The 22,495-nt window shown below is 32.1% G+C and overlaps 2 protein-coding genes across 2 annotated transcripts in view; one reads left to right on the forward strand and one right to left on the reverse strand.

The window, feature by feature from the left end:
• Window positions 1-17,327, reverse strand: part of LOC142317376 (platelet-activating factor acetylhydrolase-like) — a 144,175-nt gene extending 126,848 nt beyond the window's left edge. The window contains exons 1-2 of the mRNA XM_075353877.1: window positions 17,165-17,327; window positions 15,621-15,721 (exon numbers count right to left, since the gene is read on the reverse strand). Of these exons, the coding sequence (XP_075209992.1) occupies window positions 15,621-15,721; window positions 17,165-17,216 (153 nt within the window). The 5' untranslated portion in view covers window positions 17,217-17,327. The remainder of the gene's footprint in view (window positions 1-15,620; window positions 15,722-17,164) is intronic.
• A 913-nt stretch (window positions 17,328-18,240) lies between these two features.
• Window positions 18,241-21,147, forward strand: PGS1 (Phosphatidylglycerophosphate synthase 1). Its single transcript, XM_075353878.1, has one exon. The coding sequence runs from the start codon at window positions 18,360-18,362 to the stop codon at window positions 19,785-19,787; it is 1,428 nt and encodes a 475-aa protein (XP_075209993.1). The 5' UTR covers window positions 18,241-18,359; the 3' UTR covers window positions 19,788-21,147.
• Window positions 21,148-22,495: the final 1,348 nt, after the last annotated feature.

Raw genomic sequence — 22,495 nt, forward strand, 5'->3', positions numbered from 1 at the left:
GTTATCCAACAAAATTCGAGGTATTTTTCGAAATTATTATTTTTTACAAATCTAATTGAACTGAAATATAATGTTTTCATGCTTATTTTCTTCTCCATTTTTATTTTACGTTTAGGCCAAATCATGTTTAGAACCGCAAACATAGTTCGTTGACTTCGCCGTGCCGTCCGGTTCTACGGACTCTAACCGGTGAACATCGTGATGTTAAATACCCGGAATGTTTTTCATCCCGTTTAACTTTCCATAAATATATCCTTTCATTAACGCCTTCTGAATTGCAAATTTTTTTTTTTTTAGATTTAATATTCTTGAAATAGACAACAAAGTAACCAAATATATAATTTTAATAGCGATACCTATAATATTTATTTTTTCCATAAATCAAAATTTACGAGGTTTTTATTATTAGTTGAGAAATTGATTTCGTTTCTACAAAACTAGTTTGCTTTCAAGCACCTTAATAAAACTCAACTATTATCATCATTAAATATTTATCATTTTTACGTACATACCCGTCTGAAATATATCATCTTTCCACGGTTCTTTAAAAAATTAAAAAAATGTTTTCTAGATTAAAAAAAAAAAAAATCGGCCGACAGATAACTGTTTGGCGTCCGTTAAGTATAAGCCATGTAAACTGATATTTAGAAAATAAAAAGTTTTAATTTTCAACCGAACACTGTGGCCGAGCGGGTAGCGTCTCGGCATTTCGTGCGAAAGTACCGGGTTCGAATCCCGATCAAGTTTAGCATCTTTCCATATTGTACACCGGGATAATGACCAAAGCTATTGATGTCCGCTTTTTTTATAAAAAAAAAATATATATATGATATGAACATTATATGACACAAAGTCCAAGATTCTGAAGTTAAAATCGTAATAAAAGTTAGTTTTTGTTATAAGGATTTGAATACCGGTGTAATTTGACGATCGGGGTTCAATTAACCACAAATCTCAGGAACGGTCGGCCTGAGTTTGTCCAAGACTACATCTCATTTATATGTCATACATGACATCAACACCTCATTGACCTGTAGGGGGTCATTTTTATCGCTTAAAAATTCAAAATTTTAACAATGACAATGACTTCTTTCATTAAATCAACCGTTTTTTTTTGTTTTAAATTAAACGGTAAAATTAACAAAAAAATCTGTTGCGGACACATGACTTCCTTGTACGCCTATTAAATTACATATACACATTTTTTTTCCTGTACTTCAATTAAATTAATTCTATTTGAAAGTGAGATACGATCCTATAATTCTTTAATAAAGCGGACAGTTACATAATTGATGAAATAATAGTTTTTATTAAGATCAAATACAGTTATTAATTAAACTCCCTTTATTACTCGTATTACTAGATCAGTATTATTCGTATCATCGTGAGTTGCTGATTAACAAAAGTTTCAGATTTCTGGCGTGTCGTATAAATATAAATTAATAATAATTAAACTATTCTTTTTAGTGAACTCCTGTATATCGATTACAAATGATAATTTCGACCTTACGGTGTAAAATATTCAGTTTTTATCATCGCAATATTTGTTGAATAATCAAAAATGAAAAAAAAGATAAATGAAGAAAGTATTTTATAGAAGAGTTAAACTCTGTATATTCAGTTTCAAATAATGACAGAAACTTGCTAGTTATAGGTGATATGAATTTATGCTTGCTCAAACATTCAAATGATGTAGATAATTATCTAACTATTACCTCTAGTTATGGTCTACAATTAATAAATTCTCCTACTAGAGCCAACAGCTGTCTCGATCATATGTTTTTCGAACAAGGGATATCATAGACTGTAAATCAAAAGTCATATCCTCCGATAGAGTTGACCGTGACGTGATTCTATGTGAACTTTCTGTTTTTCGGTCCAAGATATCTTCAAAAAATACATCACCGATTCTTTTATCTCGAATAGATTATTTGTGTTTACGTAAAGTCTTGAGAGATACGGACCGCTCTTGCATTTATAAGCAGCGAGATGTATAGGTGGCTTTCGATCATTTCATAATTATTTTAAAATCTAGCCTAGAAAAATCAACCTATGTTAAGAAAACAACTATTAAGTACAAACTCCTTAACCCACCGGGTCGGTCTAGTGGTGAACGCGTCTTCCCAAATCAGCTGATTTGGAAGTCGAGAGTTACAGCGTTCAAGTCCTAATAAAGCCAGCTATTTTTACACGGACTTGAATACTAGATCGTAGATACCGGTGTTCTTTGGCGGTTGGGTTTCAATTAACCACACATCTCAAGAACGGTCGAACTGTGACTGTACAAGACTATACTTCATTTACACTCATACATATCATCCTCATTCATCCTCTGAAGAATTATCTAAACGGTAGTTACCGGAGGCTAAATAGGAAAAAAAGGAAAGAAAGTAGAAACACCTTAAACCGTGGATGACACTTGACCTTTGTAAACGACAAGCGTTTAGAAACACCTTCTATAAAAAATCCAAAGTTGAGGAGGATAAAATGGGAGAAACAATACTGAGATCTGAATTTAAGAGAGCAATAAAAGATTTAAATGGCAGAAAGGCTCCTGGAATAGACAGAATACCTGTAGAATTACTGCGCAGTGCAGGTGAGGAAGCGATTGATAGATTATACAAACTGGTGTGTAATATTTATGAAAAAGGGGAATATCCGTCAGACTTCAAAAAATGTGTTATAGTCATGATACCAAAGGAAGCAGGGGCAGATAAATGTGAAGAATACAGAACAAATAGTTTAACTACTCACGCATCAAAAATCTTAACTAGAATTCTATACAGAAGAATTGAGAGGAGAGTGGAAGAAGTGTTAGGAGAAGATCGATTTGGTTTCAGGAAAAGTATAGGGACAAGGGAAGCAATTTTAGGCCTCAGATTAATAGTAGAAGGAAGATTAAAGAAAAACAAACCGACATACTTGGCGTTTATAGACCTAGAAAAGGCATTCGATAACGTAGACTGGAATAAAATGTTCAGCATTTTAAAAAAATTAGGGTTCAAATACAGAGATAGAAGAACAATCGCTAACATGTACAGGAACCAAACAGCAACAGTAACAATTGAAGAACATAAGAAAGAAGCCGTAATAAGAAAGGGAGTCCGACAAAGATGTTCCCTATTCCCGTTACTTTTTAATCTTTACATAGAACTAGCGGTTAATGATGTTAAAGAACAATTTAGATCGGGAATAACAGTACAAGGTGAAAAGATAAAGATGCTATGATTTGTTAATGATGTAATAATTCTAGCCGAGAGTAAAAAGGATTTAGAAGAAACAATGAACGGCATTGATGAAGTCCTACGCAAGGACTATCGCATGAAAATAAACAAGAACAAAACAAAAGTAATGAAATATAGTAGAAATAACAAAGATGGACCACTGAATGTGAAAATAGGACGAGAAAACATTATGGAGGTAGAAGAATTTTGTTATTTGGGAAATAGAATTACTAAAAAAGGACGAAGCAGGAGCGATATAAAATGCCGAATAGCACAAGCTAAACGAGCCTTCAATAAGAAATATAATTTGTTTACATCAAAAATTAATTTAAATGTCAGGAAAAGATTTTTGAAAGTGTATGTTTGGAGTGTCGCTTTATATGGAAGTGAAACTTGGACGATCGGAGTATCTGAGAAGAAAAGATTAGAAGCTTTTGAAATGCGGTGCTATAGGAGAATGTTAAAAATCAGACGGGTGGATAAAGTGACAAATGAAGAGGTATTGCGACAAATAGATGAAGAAAGAAGCGTTTGGAAAACTATAGTTAAAAGAAGAGACCGACTTATAGGCCACATATTAAGGCATCCTGGAATAGTCGCTTTAATATTGGAAGGACAGGTAGAAGGAAAAAATTGTGTAGGCAGGCCACGTTTGGAATATGTAAAACAAATTGTTAGGGATGTAGGATGTAGAGGGTATACTGAAATGAAACGACTAGCACTAGATAGGGAATCTTGGAGAGCTGCATCAAACCAGTCAAATGACTGAAGACAAAAAAAAAATGAAAATTCATTTATCGCTACGTTTAATTAATTGAATAAGTTTAAATGTAGTAGTAATTAAAAATAAAATTAAGGATATTGTGATTTTAATTTAACTTAAGAGAAATTTTGTAAATTAGTTTATTAATGTTAATTTTATATTTTTCAGTTATCATAGTTATATGTTACTGTATATTGTAAACACATTCTTTTTTGTATATGTATTATGGAATAAAGAATTATTATTATTATTAATTCATGAAATATTAGGATAAATCAAACGTCCCTTTATTAATCGTATTACTAGATCAGTATTATTCGTATCCTCGTTAGATTTCTGATGTGTCGTATGAATAAAAGTTAATAATAATTAATTCCTGTATACCGGTTACAAATGTTAATTTCGACTTACGGTGTAAAATATTCAGTTTTTATTATTGGATTATTTGGTGAATAATCAAAATGAAAAAGAAACGATCGTACACGAAAAAGAAAGATAACATGAAGAAATATATCTCAAAAAAACGACAAAGAAGAGGAATATGATGAGGAAGGAAATGTTAAAAACAAGGGAAGAATAAAAAAATTAAAAGAAAATGATAAATATAAAGAGAAAGTAAATGTTAAAACCAAACAAAGAAAGAAAAAGATTAAGAGAAGATAATAAATAAAAGGAAAGGGAAAATTTGAAAACGAGAGAAAGTGTACACAAATTAATATCAGAAGAAATATATCAAACGAAAGAGCGATTAAATGATTGGCAATAAAATCAAATAAACGAAATGATGATCGACTACGACTTAGGGAGAATATTTTCCGACAATATCAGAGGAGTAATGAACGAAAAGATAAGAATTTTTTGCAATTTATTAAAGATCGAGCATGAATGCCTAAGAGTATATGTTGTTCATGTGAGAATCTATATTTCAGACACTCTATAGTTAACTTTAATATAGATAAAATTAAACTAGAAAATCCCAAAATACGATTCTAAATTATAATTTTCAATTAATATTAAATAATCAGATGTTTCACCAAATCTATTATATATACACATTTTTAAAAGTAAAATTTTATTTCACTAATAACTTCTGATATTTTTTCATATTTGTTTATTGTTATTATTGAATTATTATTTATTGTAAATCTTTTTTATAATCACGGGTTAATAATTATTAATAAATCAATATATTTAAAATAAAGAAGATGAAGTCTGATTCGAACCGATGTGCCTTCCCCTTGTAAGATTCAAATATTTCATTAATAAAAATTTTATTTGGTTATAACTCTAGAACCGATGAAAATAAGTACCACTTATGATATATCGTTGAAAAACTCTCAATAAGGGCTTATTACTGCAGTAAGAAAAAATCCAAAATCCAATTTTTTCTTTTTTACTTTTTTTGACACTTTTGGTTCAGTCGATTGCAATCAAAAAGGGAATTGAACAATTAGATATTACAACAGTCCTAAATCCAAAATTTCAACATCCTACGGCTAATCCTCCTCTATGAATCATGAGACCTTGCCGTTGGTGAGGGGGCTTGAATGCTCAGGGATACAGAGTAGCTGGACCGAAGGTGCAACCATATCGGAGAGGTATCTGTTGAGAGCCAGACTAAGGAATGATTCCTGAAAGAGGGCAGCAGCTCTTTCAGTAGTTGTTAGGGGCGTAAGTCACAATGACTTAAACGGCCATATCAACATCACTCAGTCCTCTGAGGACTGCGCAGCTGAAAGCAATGGAAAACTACAGCTGTTTTTTTTTCCAAGAAAATGTGGCTCTGCATTTTCAAAAGCAATAATGGAGGCGCCTTCCTTGGTAAAATATTCCGGAGGTAAAATAGTCCCCCGTTCGGATCTCCGGGTGGGGACTACTAAGGAAGGGGTCACCAGAAAAGTAAAAAATAACATTCTACGAGTCGGAGCGTGGAATGTTAGAAGCTTAAAAAAGGTTGGTAGGCTAGAAAATTTAAAAAGGGAAATGGATAGGGTAAACGTGGATATAGTAGGAATTAGTGAGGTTCGGTGGGAAGAGGAAGGCGACTTTTGGTCGGGTGACTTTAGAGTAATTAACTCAGCGTCAAATAATGGGCAGGCAGGAGTAGGTTTCGTGATGAACAAGAAAATAGGGAGGAGAGTGGAGTATTTCAAGACGCATAGCGATAGAGTCATTGTAATAAGGATAAATTCAAAACCTAAACCGACAACGATTGTTAACGTCTATATGCCTACAAGCGCCCATGATGATGATGAGGTAGAATGTGTATACGAAGAGATTGATGAAGCAATTAAACACGTAAAAGGAGATGAAAATTTAATAATAGTTGGAGATTGGAATGCAAGCATTGGAAAAGGCAAGGAAGGAAATATAGTGGGTGAATACGGGCTGGGCAAAAGGAATGAAAGAGGGGACCGACTTATAGAGTTTTGCACGAAGTATAATTTAGTAATTGCCAACACCCAATTTAAAAATCATAATAGAAGAATATACACTTGGAAAAAGCCAGGCGATACTGCAAGGTATCAGATAGATTATATCATGGTTAAGCAAAGATTTAGAAATCAACTCGTGGACTGCAAAACTTACCCTGGAGCAGACATTGATAGCGACCATAATTTGGTGATAATGAAATGTAGATTGGGGTTTAAAAACCTGAAGAAAAGGTGTCAGATGAATCGGTGGAATTTAGAGAAGCTTGAGGAAGAGGAGGTAAAGAAGATTTTTGAGGAGGACATCGCAAGAGGTCTGAGTAAAAAAGATAAGGTAGAAAATGTAGAAGAAGAATGGGAGAATGTTAAAAAGGAAATTCTTAAATCAGCAGAAGCAAACTTAGGCGGAATAAAGAGAACTGGTAGAAAACCTTGGGTTTCAGACGATATATTGCAGCTGATGGATGAACGTAGAAAATATAAGAATGCTAGTGATGAAGAAAGTAAAAGGAACTATCGGCAATTAAGAAATGCTATAAACAGGAAGTGCAAACTGGCGAAAGAAGAGTGGATTAAAGAAAAGTGTTCAGAAGTGGAAAGAGAAATGAACATTGGTAAAATAGACGGAGCATACAGGAAAGTTAAGGAAAATTTTGGGGAACATAAATTAAAATCTAATAATGTGTTAAACAAAGATGGTACACCTATATATAATACGAAAGGTAAAGTCGATAGATGGGTGGAATATATTGAAGAGTTATACGGAGGAAATGAATTAGAAAATGGTTTTATAGAGGAAGAAGAGGAAGTTGAGGAGGATGAACTGGGAGAAACAATACTGAGATCTGAATTTAAGAGAGCATTAAAAGATTTAAATGGCAGAAAGGCTCCTGGAATAGACGGAATACCTGTAGAATTACTGCGCAGTGCAGGGGAGGAGGCGATTGATAGATTATACAAACTGGTGTGTAATATTTATGAAAAAGGGGATTTTCCGTCAGACCTCAAAAAAAGTGTTATAGTAATGATACCAAAGAAATCAGGGGCAGATAAATGTGAAGAATACAGAACAATTAGTTTAACTAGTCATGCATCAAAAATTTTAACTAGAATTCTATACAGAAGAATTGAGAGGAGAGTGGAGGAAGTGTTAGCAGAAGACCAATTTGGTTTCAGGAAAAGTATAGGGACAAGGGAAGCAATTTTAGGCCTCAGATTAATAGTAGAAGGAAGATTAAAGAAAAACAAACCAACGTACGTGGCGTTTATAGACCTAGAAAAGGCATTCGATAACGTAGACTGGAATAAAATGTTCAGCATTTTAAAAAAATTAGGGTTCAAATACAGAGATAGAAGAACAATTGCTAACATGTACAGGAACCAAACAGCAACAGTAGCAATTGAAGAACATAAGAAAGAAGCCATAATAAGAAAGGGAGTCCGACAAGGATGTTCTCTATCTCCGTTACTTTTTAATCTTTACATGGAACTAGCAGTTAATGATGTTAAAGAACAATTTAGATTCGGAGTAACAGTACAAGGTGAAAAGATAAAGATGCTACGATTTGCTGATGATATAGTAATTCTAGCCGAGAATAAAAAGGATTTAGAAGAAACAATGAACGGCATAGATGAAGTCCTACGCAAGAACTATCGCATGAAAATAAACAAGAACAAAACAAAAGTAATGAAATGTAGTAGAAATAACAAAGATGGACCACTGAATGTGGAAATAGGAGGAGAAAAGATTATGGAGGTAGAAGAATTTTGTTATTTGGGATGTAGAATTACTAAAGATGGACGAAGCAGGAGTGATATAAAATGCCAAATAACACAAGCTAAACGAGCCTTCAGTAAGAAATATAATTTGTTTACATCAAAAATGAATTTAAATGTCAGGAAAAGATTTTTGAAAGTGTATGTTTGGAGTGTCGCTTTATATGGAAGTGAAACTTGGACAATCGGAGTATCTGAGAAGAAAAGGTTAGAAGCTTTTGAAATGTGGTGCTATAGGAGAATGTTAAAAATCAGATGGGTGGATAAAGTGACAAATGAGGAGGTATTGCGGCAAATAGATGAAGAAAGAAGCATTTGGAAAAATATAGTTAAAAGAAGAGACAGACTTATAGGCCACATACTAAGGCATCCTGGAATAGTCGCTTTAATTTTGGAAGGACAGGTAGAAGGGAAAAATTGTGTAGGCAGGCCACGTTTGGAATATGTAAAACAAATTGTTAGGGATGTAGGATGTAGAGGGTATACTGAAATGAAACGACTAGCACTAGATAGGGAATCTTGGAGAGCTGCATCAAACCAGTCAAATGACTGAAGACAAAAAAAACAAAAAAAAACGGCTAATCGTTTTTTGAGTTATGCGAGATAAATACGTACAGACGTCTCGCCGAAACTAGTCAAAGTGGATTCAGGGATGATCAAAATGGATATTTCCGTTGAAATCTGAAAACCGTAATTTTTCGTGATCACAACAATACTTCCTTTACTTCGTACAAGAAAGTAAAAACTGGTTACAATTTTTCATTTATCCTCCTTTGCGAAAGTTCAATTACATATTTTTTTTTTTTTTTTTGCTATAATTGAATTATTATTTATCGTATATTTTTTTTATAATCACGAGTTAATAATTATTAATAAATCAATATATTTAAAAAAAAAAAAAAAAAGAAGTCTGATTCGAACCGATATGCCTTCCCTTGTAAGATCCAAATATTTCATTAATTAGAAATCTATTTGCTTAAAACTATTTCTTTTTCCTGTTTAGCCTCCGGTAACTACCGTTTAGATAATTCTTCAGAGGATGAATGAGGATGATATGTATGAGTGTAAATGAAGTGTAGTCTTGTACATTCTCAGTTCGACCATACCTGAGATGTGTGGTTAATTGAAACCCAACCATCAAAGAACACCGGTATCCACGATCTAGTATTCAAATCCGTGTAAAAATAACTGGCTTTACTAGGACTTGAACGCTGTAACTCTCGACTTCCAAATCAGCTGATATGGGAAGACGCGTTAACCACTAGACCAACCCGGTGGGTTGGTCGTGCCAACTCACTAGAGTTATAGGCAAATATTGCCTATAACTCTGGAACCAATGAATATAACTACCACTAATGATAAATCATTGAAAAGCTCTCAATGAGAGCTTCTTACTGCAGTTACGAAAAAATCCACAACTCAATTTTGTTTTGGATTTTGGATTTTTTTGGACAGTTTTGATCGAGTCGATTTCAATCAAAAAGGGAACTGCACACAACTAGATGTTACAACAGTCCTAAATCCAAAATTTCAACATCCTACGGCTGATCGTTTTTGAGTTATGCGGGACACATATGCACATGTATACGTACGTGCAGACGTTACACCGAACTGTTCAAAATGGATATTGTGATCGCGAAATTTTTCGCGATCACAATACTTCGTACTTTTTTTTTTTTTTTGTCTTCAGTCATTTGACTGGTTTGATGCAGCTCTCCAAGATTCCCTATCTAGTGCTAGTCGTTTCATTTCAGTATACCCTCTACATCCTACATCCCCAACAATTTGTTTTACATACTCCAAACGTGGCCTGCCTACACAATTTTTCCCTTCTACCTGTCCTTCCAATATTAAAGCGACTATTCCAGGATGTCTTAGTATGTGGCCTATAAGTCTGTCTCTTCTTTTAACTATATTTTTCCAAATGCTACTTTCTTCATCTATTTGCCGCAATACCTCTTCATTTGTCACTTTATCCACCCGTCTGATTTTTAACATTCTCCTATAGCACCGCATTTCAAAAGCTTCTAATCTTTTCTTTTCAGATACTCCGATCGTCCAAGTTTCACTTCCATATAAAGCGACACTCCAAACATACACTTTCAAAAATCTTTTCCTGACATTTAAATCCATTTTTGATGTAAACAAATTATATTTCTTACTGAAGGCTCGATTCCCTTGCGCTATTCGGCATTTTATATCGCTCCTGCTTCGTCCATCTTTAGTAATTCTACTTCCCAAATAACAAAATTCTTCTACCTCCATAATCTTTTCTCCTCCTATTTTCACATTCAGCGGTCCATCTTTGTTATTTCTACTACATTTCATTACTTTTGTTTTGTTCTTGTTTATTTTCACGCGATAGTTTTTGCGTAGGACTTCATCTATGCCGTTCATTGTTTCTTCTAAATCCTTTTTACTCTCGGCTAGAATTACTATATCATCAGCAAATCGTAGCATCTTTATCTTTTCACCTTGTACTGTTACTCCGAATCTAAATTGTTCTTTAACATCATTAACTGCTAGTTCCATGTAAAGATTAAAAAGTAACGGCGATAGGGAACATCCTTGTCGGACTCCCTTTCTTATTACGGCTTCTTTCTTATGTTCTTCAATTGTTACTGTTGCTGTTTGGTTCCTGTACATGTTAGCAATTGTTCTTCTATCTCTGTATTTGAACCCTAATTTTTTTAAAATGCTGAACATTTTATTCCAGTTTACGTTATCGAATGCCTTTTATAGATTTATATAGGCCAAGTATGTTGGTTTGTTTTTCTTTAATCTTCCTTCTACTATTAATCTGAGGCCTAAAATTGCTTCCCTTGCCCCTATACTTTTCCTTAAACCAAATTGGTCTTCTCCTAACACTTCTTCCACTCTCCTCTCAATTCTTCTGTATAAAATTCTAGTTAAGATTTTATATTTCGTACAATTAAGTAAAATTAATGTTAATTTACCCATGCGGTTTATATTTATGAATGTGCAATATTTGCTAAAAAGAACACTTAAATTAAAATACAGAGTAAATATCGTCCTCTATGAAACCAAACAACAAAAATATTTTTCTGCTAACTCAACAAGATTATGAAAAGCGATCTGATTATTTTTTCCTTAACGTTAATAAATTACAACAGTATTTAAACGATCTTCCCGCAAATCTTCTTCAAATAAATTAAAAATATTTTCTTTTACATTAACACTCATACATTCATTTTTAAATATTAATTAAAATATTTTTTTTTAATCTTGAATTCTCTGGATCAACGGGTACGTGATACGTGCTCAAACAATTTCAATTAACACCTTCTAAATTGCGAATTATTTAATAATTATTTATATTTACTATTTTCACGGATTTTCCTTTATATTATTTCACGTGTTTATATTTTAAACAATAATATGGACTGTAATCACTACTTAAGGGAAAGACTCCTACCGCAATACTGTGGGAAGCTAAGCTACAGATATATGGCTGACCACCAGCCAATTAAGGCTCCAAGCGCTTTAATATGGTGGACAAATACTTTCTGGTATTCAGCAACCTAGGCGTGGCAGCGAATTGCTGTCTAGATTAAGTAAATTTTAATTTATGGAAGTCATATAAATTTGTAGTCGTTGACGGGGTACGCCTACCCATTTTAGTAAATATATGACGAGCGAGCGGTTGGGACACGTAGCCAGTGGTGTATGGCACTGCTCTTAGACCGCTCACGCTGTTAGGCACGCTCTAGGACGCTGGTCGATAAATTGTCGAGGCTCAGTAGTCGTTTGTGGCACAGATATTATTCGGTCTTAAGCTTTAGGGCGACCGAATGTGGCGGTGGCGGCGGGAGAAATACCAAGCACACCATATATTACCAGGAATGGCAGGAAGAACAGAATATGACCCGCACAAGCGCCTGGACGTGACAAGTCATCTTCAGACAGAGACCATGGCTGGTGAGAGAGAGCGGGGGTGTGAGAGGGGGAGAGAGCATGGTGAGGTGGGATACTAGTCTCAGTTCCTCTCCGGCCGTGAGGAATTCGGAGATTACCTGAATAGGATTAGAAAAAGAGAATACGCAAACTGTGTTTAATGTGGAAGTGGAGATTGCTCCCAGCCTACATTATTTGATTGTGCCAAATAGGAAGAGCACAGAGAGAGAGAGAGAGAGAGAGAGAGGACGAGTGTTAGATATTACTGCAGACACAATAGTAGCATTCATGCTTAAAGGACGACAAGAGTGTAGAACAGTTGAAAACCTGGTGACACCGAGATGTTAAAAACTAAAGAAGCTGATAGTATTGACTTGATCGGAGACTTCAATGTCGCGATAGAATAAAAAAGGGAGAGAAAAGACCGAGTTCCGGCCGGTGGGTGGAGCCTGGGAACGACATAGTCGGGCCTGGTTCACCCCTTTCCGCTAATTTGGGGCAGGCAAACGAAGAATCTAAAGATCCAAACCGGCGAGCCAACCCGGTAGGCGGGAAGACTCGTTTGAGTTAAAAAAAGGACACTTTTCTGGGCTGAGCAAAACTTGGTCGGTCTAGCCCAGGAGAGCAGAGAAAAACAAAGGTCGATTTGGAAGTGTTTATTAAATATTAAATATGCAAGTAATTAGATCATACGGAATTAGGCAAAACTCTAAAATATATGTTTCATCAGTCAAAACAATTTTTTTTTTCACTCTTTTAAACGTATGTACATTTTTGTTTCCTACCATTAATTGAAAAAAATTCAACTCCCTTGCATCGGTAATCAAAATAGAAAATAATCATTATGTTCAATAAGTGTTGCTGTAATGAAAACTACTTAATATTACAAAAATACTGATGTGCTGACATAAAAAAGTTAAAATGTAGATGATAATAATATATTAAGCTTTAACAGATTCTACTCTAATGAAAGAAGTGCCTAGGAAAAAGGCTCTAATAATTTTATGCACCTATTATTTTATTCTATACTTACAACTAAATATCATTAATATAAATTACGATTAAAATAATGAATCGCTCTCGATACATAAATTACATTTACTCAACAACACGTTTAGTTGAGACTATACAATAACATATACCGTGACTTTCTTACGTTTATATATAACTGCTATTGAAAACAAAAACATTCTATTCAATTACCGGCAGTTCATTACACTACCGCCACATCCTAAATGATAGCTACAATACAATAACAAAGTATAAAAATATCGATTAAGGAAGTTTAAATGTAAAAAAGAAAAGATTTCTGTACTGATCGGAACATTACAATCGGTCATTAATCACGATTAATTTGTCGAAATATCGATTGATTTACAAATACAAACGTAATAAAAAAAACAACGGTACACATGGAAATGTTAAACAAAACGCGATAACAAATCTAAACATTTAATTTCCTTTACCCATGGCTGATATGAATTACATTTTTTTTTAAAAGAATACTATATACCGGACGATTCGAAAAGGACTTAACAACATTAAACGCATATAAAAATTTATTTAAATAACTTACAGATTCGGTTGAGATCCATTTCGCTACAAAACCTATCAAGTTTAGACTCACGTACTTCATTAGTACCGAATTCGGCCACCAGTGTTGTTAAAAATGGATACATTTACCGGTGCGCGAACGTGCTCGCTGTTCGTTATGGTTTCACGATTTGCACTCGGCAACTGCAGTTCATCATAATTTTCGTATAGTACAGTAAAGTACGTTCGTCGAGACAGGTTGTTCCGTTAAACATAGAAAAATCACCAGGACGCCTACGCGTTCCTGAAGCTGCTGTGAAACAAGTCGGAAAAAGCTTTGTACGTAGTCCGAAGAAATCAACTCGACGTGCGTCACGTAAAACTGACATTCCACAAACGACTGTTTGGCACGTATTACGTAAACGATTGCATTTTTTTTTTAACCTTCGGGACCATCGTTAGGTATAGCTTCACAGGATCAGATGGACGATTTCGTAGCGTGTGAAAATATCACGCCTGACCGGGATTCGAACCCAAACTATTGCGCTTGAAACATTACAAATTAACTGTAGTTCAACACATTACAAATGACCGCAAAGTTGTTCGGTTGCAGTTCTGTGTAGAAATGATCTACACAATTGCAGACAATGTAATTTTTAATGATGAGTCACTAAAGTGGCTCATTTCATTTCATATCAGTGGCAAACTGAACACTCTTAACTGACGAATAAGGAGTAGCGAAAACCTCATAATAATTCATGATAGCCCTATGCAAACAAAGATTAAGGTCAGTTTTTCTTCCAGGAGGCAACCGTAAATGGTATCATTTATCTGGACATGCTTCAAAATTTTCTAATTCTTCAGTTAGAAGAAGACCAAAGTGGGTGCCATTAGTATCAGCAAGAAGGGGCACCACCTCACTACCGCCTAGAAGTCTGAGATTTTCACGATACTAAATTCCCAGGTCGGTGGATCAGTCGTGAAGGTCCAATTGCATGGCCACCATGGTCCCCAGATTTGACCCTACTAGATTTTTTCTTGTAGGGTTTCATTAAATATCGGGTTTATGTACCACTGCTACCCGCTGATCTTGTTGAGCTAAGACTTTGAATTAACGCCGCAGTTGCAGAGGTAACACCCGACTTGCTGGCTACAGTCTGGAATCAAATTGACTTCAGACGGTATATATGTTGCATTAAAAATGGAAGTCATATCAAATCAAAGTGAATGTTCGGTAACAAACTTGATGTGTTTTTCTATAAAATGGGACTCGACCAAACCTGAAAGTTATCTCAATAAATTCTTATTTAGATAACTCAATAAAAATGAAATGCGACAATAATAATGGCTATATTAACTTATATATTAATAAGTTGATATTACCTCTACTTGGTGGTAGATGACATGTCTGTCTGCCTGAAGCATTTTTCGTACTGTAGCAATACCTACATTCACAGATGAATATGGTAGACTGAGCATCCTCAAGACCAAAATTACCTATTTCAAACTCTCGGTAACACCTAAATATTTTTGTACGATTGTGACAATGGTTTCAAGCACAGTTGTCATTTCCTCTAAACACTTAAATCAAATGCAAATTTGCCCAGTACTCAGTTTTCGACCATTACTTCTTTTCACTGACACAGTAAAAAGTAATTAACTCTGTAACAGGAACTAGAGCGCAAGTTGAGACCTGTCTAAAGGAACTAACTTGTGATGATCCGTTCCATCATAATGTAAAACATTCTTAGTGCACTTTTTATATATACAAAAAAGTACACTGTGAAAAAAAAATCATTTAAACTATGTGACCTGTTTAAATTAAAAATGCACTGAAACAAAGCAGACTTTGCTGCCATGTACTATCAACAACTTCTAATTCAAGCAAATCAATTATTTTATACGCTGACAATCATTATTAACGTACTAAATAAATATTTCATTTAAATTCATGTAAATACAAACAAAAAAGCTTACTTCAGAAGTTTTGCTGATAGATGTTGGATAATACAGTCTGACAAATGTACCATCTTTGGAATAACCTGTCATTATATCTACACATCCAGGAACATAAGGGCCTGTAAAAAACATTATCAATAATTTAAAATAGAAAATTTAAATTATAAGCTATCAAGATTTACTAAAGTTCTAAAATAATTTAAAATTAGTAATACAAACTGCTATCTTTAAAACAGAAAGGTCATATAATTTCAATTACTATAACTAAGCACTAATTTGTTAATAAAATGGGAAATATATTAAAAGCAACACATTACACTGAATATTAAAACTGAAACAATTTTATCAATATCAATAAATTCTAGTATAACAAAAAAACTAATATTGTCACCGTTTAAAAATAATACAGTTGGCTCTACCTTAACAATATTTAAATAATATCTTTTTGGTTTACATTTTGTTGAAATAGAAATCTATACTACAAAGAAATTTAAATACCAAATAAATACATGAGTTACATCATTGTAACCCATGTTACAATGTAACCCATGTTCTCATTCATATGAGAACCTCAAAAATTTTAAAAGTACAAATAAATAATTTTTTTATTCTGATTGGTACATAATAGTATGTTACATTAATCATACCAGAAATGTGTTATTTATAAGAAATTTATTATAAGATACAAAAAATCTGTGAAATTAAAACACATTAATAACTAAAAATATTAATAATGATAGGGTAATACATTAAATCCAAATTGATATTAAATAGAAAAAATAACTTCAAAATAATATGCAATTGTGAGGTGTTATTGAAGATTTTGAACACATTTATGTACAAGTTGTTGAATGGGATGAAAAAAAAATCATTTTTTCTAATTTCTCAATTAATAATATTTAAAAATTCATAAACTATTCATTCTTATGGGTGCCAAACAATTATCTGGCCCAGTTTATATCCTGAAAACTCATTCTTACTTTTATATATCTTCAAGAGATGATTTTGTATTTTATTTAAGCAATATGGATATGAAAGGGATCTCTTAAAAATTAATGAAAAATATTACAGTTCACTGAAGATATTATAATAAAATGGCTATTCTTTATAAAACGCATTATTATATTAGTCATCTCCCATCAACGGCTGTAATTGGGCTGTTAGCCTAGTATTTGCAATAAAAAGTAAAAAAAATAATTAAATGCAAGCGCATGAAACTCAAAATCATCGATCACATGTACGCTCTTAAGATCATTGAAAAATCATAAGTATATAATAAATAAGCAGCATAAATGTAAAAATAAGTTATAACTTTAAACCCCGTGTATAAAAAAGATGCATTTTATATTTAACTGCAAAAGACAAATTTAATTGTTGAAATAGTTGCAGTAAATTATCAAGTTGACATCGTAGTTAAGATGTGATCATAATTTTAAAAAAAGTAAGATGGTAATTCTTACAAATAGGACTACAGTTGTCCAATTAAATAAATTATGCTGTAATGTAGCCTACATTTACAAATGCTAAGATATAAAACAAGTTACAATTAAAACTTTTCTTACCTTCAGGTAAAGGTAGATATCGTCTACCATTTCTTTTAATCCACCACCACATCTTATCGCACTTTGTCAAGGAAATTAGTCACGCTAAACAAACAACGATTTAAACACCTACTAACATAACCACTCAGCGCACAGCGCTCAACTGTTTACCGTTTGTCTGTCTGCTCTCCCTTACAGCAGTTACCATGACAACAACAGCCTTTTAGATTTCAAGAAATTGGGAATACCAGATCAAATTATATTATAAGTAATTACAGTTAACATCTAAGGAAAATTTTTTTTTATAAATACTCTTTCTTTCCGTATAAAATATTGCATTTTTTTCCAATGTGATATTTAAATTATTTATTTTGTTTATGAAATTATTGGATCATATTCAGTCGAGATGTGGATTAAAGCTTATGTTGTAAATTTAATTTCATGAATCATTTATCATCATTAGTGGAAAAATTTAACAAGGATTTTCCGAAAAAATATTTTTTTTTTCAAATCGTGGTAAATGATGGTACTGTTTACTACTATTTCATACATTCAAAATTATCCTATCAAGATCTCTATTTAACTTAAAGAAAAAATATTTATTTATTTACAATAAAGAAAATTATATTTTCAATATAATTTTATTAAAATAATTGGTGGTTCTCAGTATGTGTGCACAAATTATCATTCGTTTATTTATGTGGTTCGTTAAAACTCTTACCCAGGTTATTGAAAATTTAGGAAATTCATTCCCTAAAGAAATATTTTACATTACTTAGGTTCATCATCTTTTATTCTTGTAATAATTACGCAAATTTTAACGTCTACTTACTGCTTGTTATTCCGTTCTGTCAGAACAAGATTATTGAAGTATTCTTTACTGTATACATGTTAGAATAACATCTTAAAATTACTTAATTAATAAGCGGGAAGGAAGATTAGTTACGGATTAAATTTAAAAATGTTAGTAATTACTAACAAAGAACATTTAAGATTAATAACCTAATAACATTCAGTATTAATGAGATTTTCTAACGATATTTATTGTAATCTATCGATATGGCTTATAAACATCGATTGGGTAGTCAATCGATGTATTTCTCAGTTATGCTCATTCTTTGCTGAATGTATGGTTATGCAATTTTTGTTTACCCGTCAGCTGGTGAGCGCCGTGCATTAGTTTTCATATGATTTATTTAATTTCGTTGATGTTAAAATGCGGCATGTTGTTATAGCAGTTGAAAGGTCAATAGAACCTCACACTTCACAAGTATTACCATCATCTCTTAATTGGCTTTATAATGTGGCGCCAAGTTTTGGAGTTAACGGAGATCAAATATCTATTCTGCAGAAACCTGAAGACTTTTATCATACATTATTAGAACAGTGTAAAAATGCAAAAAGAAGAATTTACATTGCTTCTTTATATCTCGGTACAGGCAATCTGGAGAAAAGGTTAGTAGATACATTGTCTGCAAGATTAAATGAACTCGGTGAACGATTGCAGGTTAATATCTTACTTGATGCAAACAGAGGTTCAAGAGGACTTGAAAATTCCAGAACTATGCTTACTCCACTCATTAAATCTTATCCCCATTGTAGAGTATCATTATTTCACACTCCTGCTCTACGAGGACCTCTTAGATTTCTGCTTCCACCTCGTTATAATGAATTAATAGGTTTACAGCATATAAAATTATATTTGTTTGATGACAGTGTTATTGTTAGTGGTGCTAATTTAAGTCATGACTATTTTACAAATCGCCAGGATCGTTACTTTTTTATTACGTGTCCAGAATTAGCAGATTTTTATTATGGATTATTACAAAGAATTTCATCGATTAGTCTAGTATTAAATAAAAATGATGAGTTAACCCCTAACTCTTCGCAGTATCATCCTTTTAATTCACCTAAGCATATTTATATATCTGAAGCAAAGAAACAAGTTTGGGGTTATTACCAAACAGAATTTGAGAAAATTAGTGTTCAAAACCACAGTAAATCAGATGTAGACACGATCATTTTTCCTTTACTTGAATTACCACCAATAGGAGTCCATCAGGATAGTACAGTAACAGAGCGTATCCTTGAATGTGCTGCTAGTGATTCAGTTGTTAATTTAACTACAGGATACTTTAACTTAACCGATAGCTATAGATGCATAATACTAGGAAAATCTCAAGCAAAATTTAATATTTTAGTCGCCCACCCATCAGCAAATGGCTTTCTTAAAGCGGCTGGTCCTGCTGGGGGAATTCCTAGTGCGTATACAAGTTTGGCAACATCTTTTTTGTCATGGACTAATAGACTCGGCCAAACAGATCGTGTGTCGGTTTTAGAATACCAAAGACCAGGTTGGACCTTTCATGCAAAAGGTTTATGGCAGTCATTTTGTAATAATCAGATTCCATTTCTTACTGTAATAGGATCATCAAATTTTGGTGTAAGATCAGTGAACCGTGATCTAGAATCACAAGTAGTTATTGTGACTGAAAATGAAAAATTAAAATCTAGTTTACTGGAAGAACAAAAACGTTTATACGATCTGGGTACACCTTTTACTTTAGAAGTAGCTTCACTTCCTGAACGGAAACCACCGTTTTGGGTTAGAACTTTGATGTGGTTTTTCAAAAAATTTCTTTAAAAATAAATAATGTAATTTTTTTTATTGTATTTTCTAATTATTATAGATAATGTGTTCATTTTTATGAATATTTAATTAATTGTCTGCGATTTAAAAACAATGTAATATGTAGCAATTATCATTTGAGTTATTACATATTTATGGTTTATAGGCAGTGGTAGGTTTATTCTAGTTTTATATGATTGGTCATTGTTATTTTGAAACAAGTATAGTTTATTTTTAATTATCCAATTATGAATATTGTGACTGGTAAAAGCAAGTGTAGATGACTCTGAAATTCTCAGTTAGAGAAGAAATGTATTTTATATTAAATAACACTAGAGCTGCAGTGAGAAAAAAGTAACATTTTATAAGTTTTTGTATTTTAAAAAAGTTACCAAATAATCAGTGTTGAATATTAAAAGAGTTAGGATTTAAAATAATTTATTGATTATATAAAAGTATTTTACAATTTACTTATGACATAGTCCGCTGTATTAGATTTGTGTGTATTAATTGTGTTTGTTGAATGTTTTATTACTTCAGTAGGCCCATCTTATTACAGCATGGATTTTGAAATAACTGTGTGGTAAAGAAATGTAAATATTTATGCATAAAATGTTATCAGGACAAAATATTATACAGTAAAAATCCAAATAATCAGAACTTAACTGACATTTTTTTTTTTGTTGTTTAGATTTGATAATAAAAATGAAACAGAAGTTACCTTCAATAAGTTTTATTTTTATTTACAAGTACCGTTTAAATATATTATGTTTATGTATTTTAATATTTAAATAAAATTATTTCAATGAAAGTTTACTTTGAAGTAAATGAGTGATTTTCAGATAATTCATAATCAATAATGTGTTAGTGTAGCTGTACATTAGTTATCAATAATTTGATTCAGTGTGTGGCATTTTTGACTTAGGAAGTTAAACTATATTTTCATTCATTATGTTTTTTTCAAAATTGTTAGAAATTTTATGTAACCAGCCCAGGCTATTCCCGATTTACTGAAATTTACTGAACTGATTTAAGTTCAGATTAATGGGCTTACACTGTATAAAAAACATTAAAATATGCTTTAAAATATAATTTCTATTTCTCTTATTTTATTTTATTTATTTATTTTATTTATTCAAAGATTTGTTTTCATGATCAACATGAAACTGTTGTGATGTAATTTTAATACAAACCATGTAAAATTTTAATATAATGGGAACACATACCTCTTGTCCAAGTTTCTTTTACTGAAAACAATAAGTTTTCAGTGAATAATGATACTGCTGTTGGTTTTTAGTGACTAGTGTTGAAATTATCACTAAAAATGTATTTTTTCATTTGTAAGACAAATTTTACTTGATTAAAGTGCGTTTTGATTGCGTATGTCTTTATGTAATACAACAACTTCCCTAAGTATTTCCTACCAATCATGTGCTAATTTTTCCCCTAATGATATTATTGTTCCATTATAAGAATCTCAAAGATCATTTGTATGACTTTTTTATTATATAGCATAAACCAAGTAATAAATTAGAAAACAAGATTATGCTCCAATCATTTAAAAAAAGATTTAAAATCTTTACTGATGATAATAGTTTATTATTTGAAATGGGGATCTAGGTTAAGATTTTAAGTAAAAAATTTTTCTAAACCGTTTTTAAAGTGTAAATCTTGTTTTACAATTTATTTTAATTACCATTTAACATGGCTCTTTATCTACATCAAATAATAGTAAAATGTTATTTTCTTTTAAAATTTATTGCTGTGTACTTTATTAAGAAAAATCATATATTTTATTGCTTAATATTTTTTAAAAGCATCATAATGCAGTATGCATTATGTAGGCATATTTTTTACAGAAAGAATCAAATTTATTGAAAATATTATTCAATCAGCGGCAAATGCTTAGAATTCTGTTAAGTGCAATAAGACACGTATTTGAACTGTGAGAGAAAGGGTTGTGACACAATTTCAAAACTAATTCCTGGAAGGCAATGGGGTTTGCAATGAGATTTTGCCATATTACCATATTTGCCATAACCATAATTATCATTAGCATTGAGCTACTTCATCAACCAAGTTATGACTGATTAAATAAGTCGGATGTTAAAATTTTAATACAAAGGCTTACCAATTTAAACAGATCCACCTGCTCAAAATTTACTTGGTGGTTTATTAAATTGAAGTTTTTATATTTATAAATATAATACTTCTCCAAATGCTGCAGTTTGTTTTTAACATTCCAAAATTTCTAATATTTTAAAATTATTTACTAAATCTGTAATTTTATGTTCATTTGAAATCAAGTGATCTGCCATGTTTGAAAAATTTTTTTATTATTTTTAAATGCTCTTAGATGTTCTGAGAATCTTGCTTTAAATGATCTATCAATTTTACGTATATATATGGCATCACAGTCTGTGCATTTTAATTTTATGTATACTACTTAAGTTAAATTTGTTAAAAATATAATTAGTGTTATAATTAAAGAATATTTTAGAAATATTATTTACAGGTTTATATGCAACTGTATATTGTTCTTTTTTTTTGAGGTCACAGTGGATCACTTAAGACGAACCAGTCAACCCTAGTTCGTCTTTTCGTTTTATTTTTCTTTTTGATTGCTTCCCAATACTTCATTCTGTCAGATCTTGCTTTCTTGAGTTCTTCTGAACAAACCATTTTTGTTTTCTTTTCTTTAATTTTAATCTGGAGTTTGCTTC

The sequence above is a fragment of the Lycorma delicatula genome, chromosome 1 (assembly GCF_047948215.1).
Source record: "Lycorma delicatula isolate Av1 chromosome 1, ASM4794821v1, whole genome shotgun sequence".
In the NCBI taxonomy this organism is placed as follows: Eukaryota; Metazoa; Arthropoda; class Insecta; order Hemiptera; family Fulgoridae; genus Lycorma; species Lycorma delicatula.

Coding starts and splice junctions, on each gene's coding strand:
- PGS1 (XM_075353878.1), top strand. CDS start 18,360: ATGCGGCATGTTGTTATAGCAGTTGAAAGGTCAATAGAACCTCACACT.